A 17,195-nucleotide genomic window follows, 5' to 3' on the forward strand; every position below is an offset into this window, starting at 1 on the left:
AAGGGGGACCCTACCATGGTTCTGGGAGGGAGAAGTAGGTGTGAGGGCAGATGCACGGGAGATGGGCCGGACACGGTTGAGGGCCCTGTCGGTTAAGGAAGAAGGAAGACATGCCAGAAGAATTATTATCACAGATGTCTGTGTTTGAGCAAGCAAGCACCGGTGTGAATCTGTGTATGTATGCTTCTGTGTGTGAGCATGCTGTTGTGAACACGTGTGCACATGTGGGGTTGTACATAAATGCTTGTTTGTGGGCACGTGTATGTGTGTGTGCGCGTGTTGTGTGCGCATGTTGTGTGTGTGTGTTTATGTTTGTGTGAGTGATGTTGAAATCTGTGTACACTCACATTCCACAGTGATGGTTATGAATCTCTCCACTGCTCCATGTTCATTCTCTGCCACACACTGATAGTCTCCAGTGTCCCTGGATGTAACGTGAGGAATCACCAACCACAGCTCATTGTTGGAACTTGTCCTGTTCATTGGGACATTAAGATGTCGCCACGTCAGGTTAGAAGCTGGAAAGCTCTCGACAGAGCAGATTATCACTGCAGAATTCCCCTCAATTATAATGATCGATGAAGCGTTAATTGTATCAAGAGAAGTAATTGAGAGATTCTGTGGTGCATCTAAAAACAAATAAAGATCAGTTAACTTACCCTGACTGTGAAGCACTTTGAGAGACCCTGAGAATGTGAAAGGTGTGATATCAATGGTGGTTCCATCACCACAAAACACGTTATCAAGGCAGACTCTTCAGTCCTGTACTAAGGGAGTGCTGAACATTTGGAGGGTCAGTACTGAGGGAGTGCTGTACTGTCGGAGGGTCAGTACTGATATTGTGCTGCATTGTCGGAGGGTCTGTACTGATATTTTGCTGCACTGTTGGAGCGTCAGTACCGAAGGAGCGCTGTGCTGTCAGAGGGTCAGTGCTGAGGGAGTACCACAGTTTCAGAGGTTCAGGACTGAGGGAGTGCTGCACTGTTGGAGGGTCAGTACTGAGGGAGTGCTGCACTGTCAGAGGGTCAGTACTGAGGGAGTGCTGCACAGTCAGAGGTTCAGTAAAGAGGGAGTGTTGCACATTCGGAGAATCAATATTGAGGGAGTGCTGCAGTGTCGGAGAATCAGTATTGAGGGATTGATGCAGTGTCAGAGTTGAATTTCTATCAGTTAAAGACTACTGACTTGTTGTTAAGCACAATGCAGTTGTGGGATCTTGTTGTGTATGATGTAGGCCTTTCAAGATAATATAGAATGAAGGGTGTCCGTTCTTACATTGCACAGTTAGTACGAGGGTCCGCTCCGAAGAAACAGATGGATATCTCACTCTGCAGCTGAGAGTGTGTCCGTGGTGTTTGAGTGATGGGATGAGGGTCAGAAGAGAAGTATAGGTCAGAGTGACACCATGCTGAGTTACAGTGTTTGAGACTGATCCAGGTACGTCAGTGGGAGTGTCCCAGGTTAAGACAGGTGCTGCTGTTCCATTGCACGTTGTGTTGAAGGTGCAGCTTACATCCACACGCTTTCCTGCAATAATTTCAGCAGGGAATATCGTGGGTTTATCTGTGAAATCTAACAGACAGAGAATGGATCCTTTTAGAGAAATTTAACGTGAAGCATCAGTTCAAATAGAAATCACAGTCCCACAACAGAAAGCACTTTTACAAGGATGATATCAGAACTGAGAGATTACGATGATCAGAAAATACTTTTAAACAGGATTAGGTAGATTGATGGGAGTGGATAACCTGATAACATTGATGGACACAGTCAGTATATCTAATCATTGATATTAAAGTGAGTATTAGAGATTGCTTTAGGACTGAACTGGAAGCTATCACCAGGTTATTGAGAATCAGACAGCGTGTTATAATAAGCTGTGTCTTGTGTTAATATGTAAACATCACAGTTTGTGTTATTTCCCATTGAGTGTTGAATGTGAATTGTTGAGTAATTATAACACAGCACTTACCAGAAACGTGAAGCTGGGTTACAGAGTAATTGTTACAGCTTGGACCATTGTCAAATTCTATTCTGAAAAAATAAGGTCCTGCATCTTCCCGTGTGATGTTGTTTATAATCAGGGAACAGTCGCCATCTTTCAGGTCTCCAGACAGCCGGGTCCGATGGTGGAACCGTGGTAACTCGTGACTGTGATCCTTGGAATGAAAGGCTATAGACGATGTTCCGCGTTCCTCATTATTAAACCAGACTCCACTTCGCGGTTGGTTTTCCAAATGTGATGGATAACTGTAATGACATGGAATCTGTTCACAGGAACCTTCCTGCGCTGTCTCCTCTCGTGGAGTGTCACCTTTCCACTCTTGTGACAGTCCAACTGTGGAGAGAAATGTCAATATTTAACACTGGATGGATTGTAGATCCACTAGACTCGATATCCACCCCCTCCTTCACTGGGGCACAGTGGCTGCAGTGTGGACCATCTACAGGACACACAAGGAACTCCCCAAGGTTTCACAATGGATGGAAGAGAATCCTGGACACAGGAGTGGACAAGTTCATTTTACCTTGGCTCATGGTCCTCAGGACTCTGTTTAGAATTTTTCAAATTATTCTTTCTGTGATGTACCCAGCATTTATTACCCATCCCATATCAATCAGAGGCATTTAAGAGTCAACCACATTGCTGTTGGGTTTGGAGTGACATGTAGGCCAGACTGGGTAAGGGTGGCAGATTTCCTTCCCTGAAGGTGATCAGTGAACCAGGCTTTTTAACTCCATTCATCTGCTGTGATGGGATTCACACCCAGGGCCCCAGAGCATCACCCTGGGCCTCTGGAATACTAGCCCAGTGACAATACCTCTCTGCTACCGCTTCCCCTTAGTGAAGCCAGTCTTCCTCACAACACAGTGTCTACAAGACGCACCAACTGAGATCCATTCAGTGCTGATTTACAAGACAGGACAATGGATTAGGAGCCCTCAGAACTCCCCACATTATCACCGTCATGAATCACTAATTAGCCTAACATTCCTGTCTGCTCTTCAACACAACTGATTGGCTAATCTGATTCAATCTGATTGGTGTTCATTCTCTCTTCAATGTTTAAAGAATCACCAATCACTCGGCCTCTAGTTATTCTCTTCACAGAATGTGAGAGTATAAGGTGGATATTGTGAATTATTTTATCTTTCTGACCTGGTGCAGTAAAGTTTATTTTTGTTTGTTTAATAGCCATGGAATCTTGTAGCTTTATTCTATTCGCAAGCGTCTTAAATCTCAAACCTCGTCCACTTGAAACAAAGCATTATTGGTTCCTGACTGTAAATTACCCCAAAAAATTGGGTGTCTGTCCCTCCATCAGCAACTCTTCAGAATCCTGCTGAAATCATGGATATTTCAGAAGGACAGGGAACAAGAGGTTTCTGGTGTCAGTGTTTCATGTGGGGCCCAGTTCAGTTTGAACAAATAAACAACATCATCTTTGAAAGTCATGACCCCAACCCAGCGGCACCTCCGACACATGCACAGCTCAGGCTAGAGGTGCTTTGTTAGTGTGTTTCGCAGTGTCTGCTGGAGTAGGGTCAGTGCTGAGAGAGTCTGCTCAAGGATCGTAACAACCTGGACTTGCACCTTCCAAGTAATAAGTCTTTTTTAAATTTATTCATTCATGGGATATGGGCGTCGCTGACAAGGCCAGCATTTGCTGCCCATCTCTAATGTCCCTCAAATGGAGGGGATTGCTCGGACATTTCAGAGGGCTGTTGAAGAGTGAACCACATTCCCATCAGTCTGGAGTCACATGTAGGCCAGACCAGATATAGACAGCAGATTTCATTCCCTAAGGGCCATTAGTGAACCAGATGGGTGTGTATGACAATCGATGATAGTTTCATGGTCTCCATTACTGAGACTAACTCCCAATAGTGTAAACAGAGTGAACAGTTTTCCATTTATCCCACCTTTCCCGTTCTCTCTGGTGTTTTGCTCTCTCTTGCTCGATAATTTGATTCTGCCGAGGACACCTTGGAAAATCAAGAACCCCAATTAGACAACCAATGAAATAAGGAATCTCTTTGGATCCTTATTGTCTAAGGAATCTCTTTGGATCCTCATTGTCTAATGGATTATTTCTGATCCAAACCCCATATTGTTGTATTGTTGATTCCGATGCAGCATTGTAGACTGACTTGTCCCCAAGCTCAGCACTGACCTTACTCCAGCAGACCCTGTGAAACATACTAACAAAGCACCTCTAGCCTGAGCTCTGCATGTGTCGGAGGTACCGCAGTGGTGGGTTCATGACTTTCAAAGATGGTGTTGTTTATTTGTTCAAACTGAACTGGGCCCCACATGAAACGCTGATACCAGAAACCACTTGTTCCCTGTCCTTCTGAAACATCTGTGATTCAGCAGTATTCTGAAGATTTGCTGATAAGGTTCTTAAATTGTCTGATTGTTGAATGATACAGCACAGGAGGAACTCATTTGACCCATCGTGCATGTCCTTGCTCTTTCCCAATTCCTCTCCAGCACCTTTCACACAGCCCTGCAGATTTCCCTTCAAGTATTTATCCAGTTCCCCCTCTGAATGTTCCTGTTAAATCTGCTTCCACCACCCTTTCAGGCAGTGAGTCAATGGTCTATCTCTGAGCTGCAAAGTGCTCAGATTCTGTGAAATTTAAACTGTGCAGCAGATCAGAGACACTCATGATAACTCAGAATATTTGACACCTTTATACAAAGACAGCTTTGCCTCACTTCTCTCTTTCAGTTATCTTGCTTCCTTATCAAAGTTTCTAGCATGGTGACAATGGACAGGAAGTGTGATGCTGAACAGTCTGTCTATTCTAGGAGCTGCTATGTTGTCTTCATGGGAAATTCTGTCTAAAATCAGCAAAAGACACAAATTTCAGATTATAGCTATCAGGATCCTAGCACCTGGATTGTTTTCTCCCCCAGTTTTTATCCCTGATTTTCTGCTCAAACCATCACTCCCCATCTCTCACTGACCAACATCCGACATCACCTGAAGTTTAAGTTTCTGCTCAAGCTGCTAAAATTCTGCCTAACCCTGTAACCTCCTCCAGCCCCTACAACCCTATGAGATCTCGGCTCTCCTCCAATTCTGCTGTCAGACAGGAGTCAGTGTATATCAGTGAGCACAGGGGTGATGGGTGAATGGGACTTGGTGTGAGTTTGTACACTAGCTCACTGCTGAATCGGTTCCCAATCACAGCTCAATAAGAATGCTCTTTTACAAAGACTATAACCCCTTAAAACTGTCCGAGCTGACGATGATATTACCTTGGAGAATTGACAGGAAGAAGTAAGATTTCCCGATCATTGTCCACTCACAGATATTCCATCAGCTTCTAACTCTGAAGTTCTGAAAGAGAAAGGAGTTAATGAGACTTCTCCTCTTGTCCGACAGCTCTCGAGAAATCAGAACTGCTTTTAGACAATGTCTTCACTGACTAATTGAATTCTCTGTGGGATGTTAGGTGCTCTGCAGAGAGTTACTAGGCTTTCAGTAAGAAGAACAATGAAGGATTTGCATTTCTATAGCCGCTTTCACCACCTCAGGATGTCCCAAAGCTCATGTCTCTGCACTTCCCTCATCCCTTGAGCTAGAAAGATGTTCTGTACAACAGACTTGAGCCTCACACCCAGATCTCAATAATCAGTAGAAATTTTTCAAAGGCATCAATCATTGGAATCTGTCTTTATAAAGTCACAACATCAACAAAGGACGGTGTTGGTCGTGGAAGTGAATTCCAATCATTCTGTTACTTACCCAGGACCTGTCCGACTGCTCACCTGGGGAGGAACTGCCCACACACTCTGCTTGGGCTGAATGACCTCTCCCTGTGCTGCTCCCTCTGTGTATTTAATGAGAAAGGGTGAATGTGTCACTGTGAGTCAAAATGAGGAAGTGGGATCAAAGTGAGAGAACAGCACTTTGCTGTGCACTGTCAGTAAACCCTGTGTCTGTATATGGATAAAAGAACAGAACAAGTAGGATCAGCTGAACCCCCTGACATTTTTATTCCTTATTTGCCAACCACTCATTTTTTTGTCCCCTCACTGAAACTATTTATCTCGCCCTGCAGTCTCTTTGTGTCCTCCTCACAACTTGCTTTCCTGCCCAGCTTATATATTTCCTACCTATCTTCGCCATAGCCAGAAAATCTGCCTACAGTCAGTCTCTTCATCCAAGTCACTAATGCAGATTGTGTATAGTTGAGGCCTTGAAATATCTGTCTAATTATTCCCACGCTCAGCTCTACTCTCTCCTCCAAAGCCCTTCAAAATTTCCCCTTCAAGTATTTATCCAGTTCCCCTTCTGAAAGTTCCTGTTGAATCTGCTTCCACCGCCCTTTCAGGCAGTGAATCAATGGTCTCTCTCTGAGCTGCAAAGTGCTCAGATTCTGTGAAATTTAAACTCTGCAGCAGATCAGAGACGCTCATGAGAACTCAGAATATTTGACAGTTTTCACACGGACAGCTTTGCCTCCCTTCTCTCTTTCAGTTATCTTGCTCACTTATCAAAGTTTCTAGCATGGTGAGAATGGAGAGGAAGTGTGATGCTGAACAGTCTGTCTATTCTAGGAGATGCCATGTTGTCTTCATGGGAAATTCTGTGTAAATTCAGCAAAAGACACAAATTTCAGGTTATTGCTATCAGAATCCTAGCAACTGGATATATTTCATCACTCAGTATTTATCCCTGATTTTCTGCTCAACCCAGTACTCCCTGTCTCTCACTGACCAACACTCAACATCAACTGAAGTTTAAGATCCTGCTCTAGCTGTTACAACCCTGCCTAACTCTGTAACCTCCCCCAACCCTACAACCCTCTGAGATCTTGGCTCTCCTCCAATTCTGCTGTCAGACAGGGAGTCAGTATATTTCAGTGAGCACGGGGGTGATGTATGAATGGAACTTGGAGTGAGTTTGTACACTGGCTCACTGCTGAATCGATTCCCAATCACAGCTCAATAAGAATGATCTTTTACCAAGACTATTAACCATAAATCTGTCCGAGCTGACGATGATATTACCTTGGAGAAGTGACAGGAGGAAGTAAGATTTCCTGATCGATGTCCACTCCCAGATATTCCATCAGCTTCTCACTCTCAAGCTGTGAAAGAGAAAGGAGTTAATGAGGCCTCACCCCTTGTCCGACAGCTCTCGAGAGATCAGAACTGATTTTAGACAATGTCATCGCAGACTTACTTGATCCTCCGTGGGATGATAGGTGCTCTGCAGAGAGTTACTAGGCTTTAAGAAAGAAAAACTATGTCGGGTTTGCAGTTCTGTAGCACCTTTCACCAACTCAGTATGTCCCAAAGCTCATGACCCTGCACTTCCCTCATCCCTTGAGCTAGAAAGATGTTCTGTACAACTTGAGCCTCACACCTAGATCTCAATAATCAGTAGAAATCTTTCAAAGGCATCAATCATTGGAATCTGTCTTTATAAAGTCACAACATCAACAAAGGACGGTGTTGGTCATGGAAGTGAATTCCAATCGTTCTGTTACTTACCCAGGACCTGTCCGACTGCTCGTCTGGGGAGGAACTGCCCACACGCTCTGCTTGGGCTGAATGACCTCTTCCTGTGCTGATCCATCTGCGTATTTAATTAGCAAGGATTAATGTGTCACTGTGAGTCAAAATGAGGAAGTGGGATCAAAGTGAGAGAACAGCACTTTGCTGTGCACTGTCAGTAAACCCTGTGTCTGTATAAGGATATAAGAACAGAACAAGTAGGATCAGCTGGACACCCTGACATTTTCATTCCTTATATTCCATCTGCTCATTATTTTATCCACTCACTGAAACTATTTACCTCCCTCTGCAGCCTCTTTGTGTCCTCCTCACAACTTGCTTTCTTGCCCAGCTTATATATTTCCTACCTATCTTCACCACACAGTCAGAAAATATGCCTACAGTACAGTCAGTCCCTTCATCCAAGTCACTAATATAGATTGTGAATAGTTGAGGCCTCAGCACTGATCCCTGTGGCTCTCCACTAGTTACAGTTTACCAAGCTGAAAATCACCCATTTATCCTGGCTCTCTGTTTCCTGTCAGTTAGCCCGTCCTCTATCCATATTAATATATCCCCCCCAACACCATCCAATTTCACCCTGTGCAGTCTCCTTTGATGTGGCACCTTATCGAATGCCTTTTGGAAATCCAATGTCATGAAGACATATTTGTGTGTAAAATGTGCTTGGAAATTATTATTTAAAACAGAATTCTAGTGGTGGTCCATGTATAGGTGTGTGTCTGTGTGTGTCTTAATTGGATTAAAGCCAGCTGGTGTGTGTGCTTTGATGTTTAGTTGTTTTGAGATGTTAATTGGGTGAATTGTGAGGAGAACAGTAAAGTGTTCATTTGCAATTGTTGAATAACCATTCAAGACTGGGGGTAATATCTTGCACCTAGTTAGAAGGATCCAAAAGATGTGTTTTTTCTTGAACTTACAATGAAATTGGTGCTATGAAAGGGGGTTTTATTGTTCAAAGAGCTGGAGTTCAGAAGACCGAGTGATACAATGGAAAATTTACATTCAAAGGGAAAGCTAGCTATATAAAGGAAGGAGTTTGTGTGTGTGAGGCAGGAGCATTTCAGACCTAACCAGCCTGTAGCCTCCAACCAACTTGCAAAGGAACCTGATTCAGAATTCCTAATGTCAAATGTGCTTTGCCTGGTGTCTATATTAGGTCAATGGTTCATTGTTGCCTTAGTGGAGATTTATGTATGGGTGATTAACTGGGGGATTTGTTAAAAAGTTATTATAGTAGTTATTTGTAGCCAATGTGTATGTGTTAAATTTGTTGTTAAGTTAATAAATGGTTTATTTAGTTTTATATAAAAAACCCACAAGCCTCGGTGATCTTATTCCTACTGAATTCAAAGTCTTCATCTCAAAATTACAAACAGCAAAATTGGTTTATGACGGTTGTTTCAATTTTCCCTCTGGGATTTGAACAACTCAGCCTTTACCATTGGTTGTGTCATAATCCCAAATACACCACATCTACATGTTCCCCTTTATTCAATCCACTTGTTACATCCTCGAGGAAATCTAATAATTTTTTCAAACATGATATCCCTTTCACAAACCCATGTTGACTCTGTCTGATTGAATTATGGTTTTCTAAATGTCCCGCTGCTCCCTCCTTCATAATGAATTCTGGTATTTTCCCAATGACAGATGTTAGACTAACGGACCTGTAGTTTCTTACTTTCTGCCTCCCCCCTTTGTTGAACAGAGGTGTTTCATTTATGTTTTTCCAATCCGCTGGGACCTTCCCATAATCTAAGGAATTCTGGAAGATTACAACCAATGCATCCACCGTCTCTGCAGCCATTTCCTTTCAGACCCTCACATTCAGGCGGTCTGCTCCATGGGACTTGTCAGCATTTGTCTCATTAGTTTTCCTAATACTTTTTCTCTGGTGTTAGTGATTGTTTTATGTTCCTCCATGCTTGTTGCACCTTGACTTTCTCCTGCTATTGGGATGGTTTTAGAGATTTTTACTGTGAACACAGACACAAAATTCTTGTTGAAAGTCTCTGTCATTTCCTTGTTTCCCATTTTTAATTCCCCAGTCTGATTTTCTATGTGTCCCATTATTACTGTAGCTTCTCTCTTATCTTAATGTACAACATCTCACTGTCATTGTTTATGGTTCTTGCTAGTTTACTCTCATATTATCATTTCTGCCTCCTTATATTTCTTCCCTCACTTTTCTGGTTTTTGAATTTTCCCAATCTCCAGCCTATCACTAAGCATCCCAACATTGCTGGCTTTATCTCACAATTGGATCGTGTCCTTAGCTTCCTGAGTTAGCCGCTGATGCTCCATCCTTCTAATAGATTCTTTCTTTCTTACTGGAATATATCTTCATGGGCATTTATGAAAGATCTCTTTAGACGTCTGTTACTCTTCATCTACCACCCCCCCTTTAACCTGCTGTCCCACTCTACTTGGGCCGACTCTGCTTTTAACCCTTGTAATTGCCTTTAGTTAAGTTTATGACACTAGTTTCAGACCCAAGTTTCTAAATTGAATATTCAATTTCAACACAGTATGATTACACTTCCCTTGAGGGTCCTTTACAATGAGATGTTAATTAGTCTTGTCTCATTAAACATTGCCAGGTCTAAAACAGCCTCTTCCCTGGTTGTTCCATGTTGGATTGTTCTAAAATACCATCCTGAATACAATCTGTATAATCTCGCTGAAAGCTACATTTGCTAATCTGATTTGTCTAACCTATATGACGATTGAAAACTCCCATCATTAATGTGGTGCCTTTCCCACAGACCTCCTCATGTATTGATTTATAATCTATCCCTGCAGTGTAACTACATTCAGGGGGCAGTATAAACCAACCCATCAGAGATTTGTTTCCCTTGCAATTGCTTATATTCAGCCAAACTGACTGTAAATCTTGACATCTGAGCCAAAATCATTTCTCTCTACTTTACAGGTCTCATCTTTTATTAACTGAGCTGCCCCTCCTCCTTTTCATTTTTCCTATCCTTTCAAAAAGTCCAAATATCCTTCAATTTTCAATTTCCAACCTTGGTCACCTTGCAACCAACTCTCTGCAGTGTCCATCTTATCGTACCCATTAATCTCTATTTGTGCTATGACTTCATTCATTTTGTTCCAAACTTATGTTTTATATATTCATTCTTCCATGGGAAGTGGGCATCACTGGCTAGGCCAGCATTTATGGCCCATCCCTAATTACCTTGAGAAGGTGGTGGTGAGCTGCCTTCCTGAACCTCTGCAGTCCATGTGGTGTAGGTACACCCACAATGCTGTTAGAGAAGGAAGTCCAAGATTTTGATCCAGTGGCAGTGAATGAATGGCGATATATTTCAAAATCAGGATGATGTGTGGATTGGAGGCGAACTTCCAGGTGGTGGTGTTTCCCTCTGTCTGCTGCCCTTGTCCTTCTCAATGGTAGAGGTCATGGATTTGGAAGGTGCTGTTGAAGGAACCTTGCTGAGTTGCTGAAGTTCATATTGTAGATGGGACACACTGCTGCCACTGTGCATTGACGATGGAGGGAGTGAGTGTTTGCTGTGGTTGAGGGGGAGACAATCAATCGGGGCTGCTTTGTCCAGGGTGGTGTCGAGCTTCTTGAGTGTTGTTGGAGCTGCACTCATCCAGGCAAGTGGAGAGTATTCCATTCACACTCCTGCCTTGTGCTATGTCGATGATGGACAGGATTTGAGGAGTCAGGAGGTGAGTTACTCACCGCAGGATTCCCAGCCTCTGAGCTGCTCTTGTAGCCATAATGTTTATGTGGCTAGTGCAGTTCATTCTCTGGCCTATGGTAACCCCCAGGCTGTTGATATTCAGGGATTCAGTGAAGGTGCTGCCATTGAATGTCAAGAAGAGATGGTTAGATTCTCTCTTGCTTGCATTCAGATTAAGAACCTTTCTGTCTTTTCCCCATTTCCCCTACTCTGACCTTATTTGCTGGGACACTGGTTGATGCTGGTTTCAGTCTCAGTTTGTCTCAGTTGGTCACACTCTGGCCTCTGTCTCGAGACTGATGTTCCCTCTTGGTAGTGACAGTGATGGGGGTGTTGGGGAGGGTGTGGATATTGACCCCACTGCTCCCCCTCCCACACTCTGCCATTCTATCCTGGGAGACCTGCCAGGATCCTTGTTCCAGCTGCGATGGGCAGCCCTTCCACACTTTCCTGTGGGCCCCGCCCTTCATGTGTAAAAGCGCTAAGTTAGAGCAGGGATGGGGAAATGAACAGGGGGCGTGGGATGAGTGTGGAGGTCTCACAGCCAGAACTGACCCTGCCCTCAACTTTGTGGAGGGGGGGAGGTTTCACCAGCTCTCTGTCTTTACAATATCGTAACCACAGTGTGAAGATTGTCCCCATTCCCTGTATCTTAATAATATTGTAAAGACAACTGGGAGATGTGCTGCAGTCTCTGAGAAAGAATTTGGTGTGCCGACAGCACCACCACTGGCAGGAGAGTGTAAGTACAGTGTGACATGTTTACATGGGAAATTTTCATGATAAACGTGGACACAGGAATTTACATAATTTGGGGGGGAAATGCAATGACATGAATTAACAGATTGGAGCAGGAAGGTTATCCCAGAGTAAGATGTTTAATAAAAATATATCTGTACAGAGTTGTCTGGGCATTTCAATCCCTTGTGACAATAAATGTAATATTATAGAAAATGCAGAAGCTTCTTATAATCTATCACAGAATAAACAAGTTGCAGAATTCAGAAAGCACATTCTGAAATGTTAACCAAGTTGAGTGATGTCACATTTCTGCTAATTACTATTCGGCCATGTTGGCTGCACGCAGTCAGGCAGTCCCTCGATTGTGATGTGTCCACACAGCAGGACTGGGATGCATCAGCAATAAAGGACATGCTTAGTTGTTGCCGTGCAATGCATTTATTGCGAGCCTGTTGCACACACGCCCTGTCGAAGGATTCTCCGTGTTTCCATTCTGAATCAAGGCAGATCAAAGTTACTACAACAACTTGCAATAATATAGCACAATTAATGTAGCAAACTATCCCAAAGCTCTTCAGGGGATTGTTAACCACATCTCAATCCATCTCTGAGACACATAATGAGATATTAGGGACAGGTGACAAAAAGCTGAGTTAACAAAGCCAGTTAATAAGGACCATGTTAAAGGAGGAGAGAGAGAGAGAGAGAGATAGACAGAGAAGCAGAGGGAGAGAGACAGAGAGAGAGAGAGAGAGAGAGGGACAGACAGAGAAGGAAAGAGAGATAGAGATACATAGAGAGAGAGAGAGAGACAGACAGAGAAGGAGAGAGAGATAGAGAAACAGACTGGGAGAGAGAGAGACACTGAATCTCTGTCCCCAATGACTCAGCATCAAGTCGTCACTGGGGAAACATTTCAGTCAAAACTACACCAACCACAGACCCATTCAGTCCCTTCCTCCCTCTCTCCCCCTGTCCCCCAGTGGGTTGTCTCGTGTTCCCAGGAATCTTAATCCCTGCCCCCACATCCTCACTCCCTCTCCCCGTTTCACACTCAGTTTCACTTGAATCTGATCTGTGCGTATTCCGTCTCCTCTTCCCTGTGGACAGTCCCATCACCACTGGGCACCCTGAAGACTTGGGGATTGACGTAGATAAGGTCATCGGGATTGTAAGGGTTCCCATGTCCAGCATCGCCTCCCACTGCACCTTCAGAGAGACCCCGGTGAGCTGGGGTCTCCCCGTCTCTAGTTGTGTCTCTGGTTCTGCTCTGGGGCTCAGTAATCAGCACGTTCTGTTTACCCTAGAGAGAAATGGAAACAGAAGACATCCTCACATCATTTACTGGCACTGATAGGGTTAAATTATTGTGCATCCTCGTTAGTGTCAGTCGTGTCTCAGTGGGTTTAAATTTCTCTCATATCATATAAAAGTAACCACCTATGGCAATGCAGCACTCCCTCAGTACTGACCCTCCGACAGTGCAGCACTCCCTCAGTACTGACCTTCCGACAGTGCAGCACTCCCTCAGTACTGACCCTCCGACAGTGCAGCACTCCCTCAGTACTGACCCTCCGACAGTGCAGCACTCCCTCAGTACTGACCCTCTGTCAGTCTCGCAATCCCTCTGAAATGTCTCTGGCGAGTGCTGGCTTAGATTCTGCACTCAGGTGCCCGGTGTGAGGCTCAATAACATGAATCTTGTAATCAGAGACATGATGAGAAAGAGAGAGAGAGAGAGAAAGAGTGAGGAAGGGTTATGAATCTATTCATGTATGTATTGTAATTGGAAATTGTCTTTTTAAACAGAGGTTTAGTCTGTGGGTGTGTGTGTGTGTGTTTTAATTGGATTAAAGCCAGCCGATCTGGATACTTTGATCTATAGTAGTTTTGAGATGTTAGCAAAGAGGTAAACAGGCAAATTGCATTTTTAAAAGGAGCATTCAAAGCCTGGGAGTGAATTCTTAAACCAATCAATGTTTATATTACTAATAAAATTGATACTATGAAACGGGATTTATTGTTAGAAGAGATGGAGTTCAAAGGTCCTGATGATACAATGCGAATTTACATTCAAAGAGAAGCGCTGGATATAACTTGAGCAGTTTTGTGTGTGCAGAGCAGAGGCTTGTAACATCAAAGCAGCTGTAAGCCTACACCTGTCTGCAAAGGAACCAAAGTGAAAGGAACCTCATTTGGAATTTGTGAGGTGAAAATGCTTTGCTTGGAATCTGCATAAAGTCTATGGGTTGTCTTAGAGGAGATTAGTTTGGGAATTTGTTAAAAAGTTATGATAATACTAGCTTGTAACCATGTGATCCTTGGAGTGAAAGGCAATGGGAGCCCAGGGAATCTGTTTCTCATTATTAAACCAGAGTCCACCTCGCGGTTGGTTTTCCAAATGTGCTGGATAACTGTAATGACATGGAATCTGTACACATGAACCTTCCTGCGCTGTCACCTCTTGTGGAGTGTTGCCTTTCCACTCTTGTGACAGTCCAACTGGGGAGAGAAATGTCAATATTTAAATCTGGATGGTTTGTAGATCCACTAGACTCGATATCCACCCCCTCCATCACTGGGGCACAGTGGCTGCAGTGTTGACCATCTACAGGACACACAAGGAACTCCCCAAGGTTTCACAATGGATGGAAGAGAATCCTGGACACAGGAGTGGACAAGTTCATTCTACATTGGCTCATGGTCCTCAGGACCCTGTTTAGTGAAGCCAGTCTTCCACCCAACACAGTGTCTACAAGATACACATGGAAACTGTGTAAACATCTCATCTCTCTGCACTGACTGGTTTGGCTTCGGTTTAACTTTCAGTTATTTTACTTCCATATTGTGGTTGCTATGGTGAAACTGTACAGGAAGTGTGAAGCTGGACTCTCTGTCTATTCTCACTGCAGCTGTGATGTGGTCGTGGTGATTCTCAGTAAAATGAAACCCTCTGATCTCCTCCATCCCCGAAGTTTAGGGAGTGAATTCCAGAACTCAGGCCCCAGGCAGCTGAAGGCCCAGCCGCCAGTATTGGAGCGATGGGAATCGGGGGATGGTCAAGAGGCCGGAATCGGAGGAGCGCAGAGTTCTGGGAAGTTGGTTGGGAGAGAAGCAGGAGGTTACAGAGATAAGGAGGCAGTGTGAGGCAATGGAGGCATTTGAACAAAGAGATCTGAATTTTAAGTTTGAGATGTTGTAGGACCAGGAGTCAGAGAGCTTAGGGATGATGGGTGAATGGGACTTGGTGTGAGTTTGTACACTGACTCACCGCTGAATCGGTTCCCAATCACAGCTCAATAAGAATGATCTTTTACAAAGACTATTAACCATAAATCTGTCCGAGCTGACGATGATATTACCTTGGAGAAGTGACAGGAGGAAGTAAGATTTCCCGATCATTGTCCACTCCCAGATATTCCATTAGCTTCTCACTCTCAAGCTGTGAAAGAGAAAGGAGTTAATAAGACCTCACCTCTTGTCCGAAAGCTCTCAAGAGATCAGAACTGCTTTTAGACAATGTCTTCACAGACTAGTTTGGTTATCTGTGGGATGATAGGTGCTCTGCAGAGAGCTACAGGGCTTTAAGAAAGCAAAACAATGAAGGATTTGCATTTCTATAGCACCTTACACCACCTCAGGATGTCCCAAAGCTCATGTCTCTGCACTTCCCTCATCCCTTGAGCTAGAAAGATGTTCTGTACAACAGACTTGAGCCTCACACCCAGATCTCAATAATCAGTAGAAATCTTTCAAAGGCATCAATCATTGGAATCTGTCTTTATAAAGTCACAACATCAACAAAGGATGGTGTTGGTCGTGGAAGTGAATTCCAATTGTTCCGTTACTTACCCAGGACCTGTCCGACTGCTCGCCTGGGGAGGAACTGCCCACATGCTCTGCTTGGTCTGAATGACCTCTTCCTGTGCTGATCCATCTGTGTATTTAATTAGAAAGGGCTGATGTGTCACTGTGAGTCAAAATGAGGAAGTTGGAACAAAGTGAGTGAACAGCACTTTGCTGTGCACTGACAGCAAACCCTGTGTCTGTATAAGGATATAAGAACAGAACAAGTAGGATCAGCTGGACACCCTGACATTTTCGTTCCTTATATTCTATCCACTCACTTTTTTGTCCACCCACTGAAACTATTTAACTCCCTCTGCAGCCTCTTTGTGTCCTCCTCACAACTTGCTTTCCTGCCCAGCTTATATATTTTCTACCTATCTTCACCATTACTTACTTTATTGAGAAAGGGTTGATGGATCACTGTGAGACAAAATGGAGAAGTAGCAAAGGAGTGAGTAAACAGGCAGTAGGAATGAGTGCGTAATTCCACAATGCGTTACAACAGAATCAAACTGTTGGCCAATTCATCATGACTCTGTGATGTTTCTCTTCTGTTGTTTGCTGTTTGTTAACTTCAAATTTCTACCATGGCTCTGAGGGTTTATATTTAAATCTGCTGTCGGAGGATAAATACTGAGCAAGTGATGAACTGTCAGAGGGTCAGTGCTGAGGGAGTGCTGCACTGTCAGAGGGTCAGTACTGAGGGAGTGCTGAACTGTCGGTTGGCAAGTACTTAGGGAGTGCTGCAATGTGGGAAGTTCAGTACTGAGGGAGTGCAGCACTGTCGGAGGGTCAGTATTGAGGGAGTGCTACACTGTCGGAGGGTTAGTTTTGAGGGTGTGCTGCCCTGTTGGTGGATAAGCAGCGAGGGAGTGCTACACTGTCGGATGGTCAGTTCTGAGGGAGTGCTGCATTGTCGGATGGTCAGTATTGAGGGTGGGCTGCACTGTTGGTGGATAAGCAGCGAGGGAGTGCTACACTGTCGGAGGGTCAGTATTGAGGGTGTGCTGCACTGTTGGAGGATAAGCAGCGAGGGAGTGCTGCTCTGTTGGAGGGTCAGCACTGAGGGAGTGCTGCACTGTCAGAGTGTTGGCACTGAGGGAGTGCTGCACTGTTGGCCGGTCAGTACTGAGGGATTGCTGCACTGTTGGAGGTTCTGAACTGAGGGAGTGCTGCACTGTTGGAGGGTCTAAACAGAGGGAGTGCTGCACTGTCTAAAATACATTGCACAAATAGCACAAAATTGCATCTGATGCCTGTGTTTTATGCACACATGAAGTTCATGCATTCAACAGGAATATTTCTCTCTCTTTCTGAGCAGCAAGGCAGCCTTCATATCGCACCACCCACTG

The 17,195-nt window shown here is 44.1% G+C and overlaps 1 protein-coding gene across 1 annotated transcript; it reads right to left on the reverse strand.

The window, feature by feature from the left end:
- Window positions 1-507: 507 nt before the first annotated feature.
- LOC121274082 (sialic acid-binding Ig-like lectin 12) lies at window positions 508-15,931 on the reverse strand (the record flags this gene model as incomplete). Its single annotated transcript, XM_041181227.1, has 4 exons — window positions 15,847-15,931; window positions 15,357-15,436; window positions 1,276-1,572; window positions 508-629 (listed from the first exon to the last, which is right to left on the reverse strand). Coding segments are annotated over exons 2-4 (459 nt in total), but the record flags the coding sequence as incomplete, so codon positions are not given.
- Window positions 15,932-17,195: the final 1,264 nt, after the last annotated feature.

Source organism: Carcharodon carcharias (assembly GCF_017639515.1).
Source record: "Carcharodon carcharias isolate sCarCar2 chromosome 29 unlocalized genomic scaffold, sCarCar2.pri SUPER_29_unloc_29, whole genome shotgun sequence".
Classification (NCBI taxonomy): Eukaryota; Metazoa; Chordata; class Chondrichthyes; order Lamniformes; family Lamnidae; genus Carcharodon; species Carcharodon carcharias.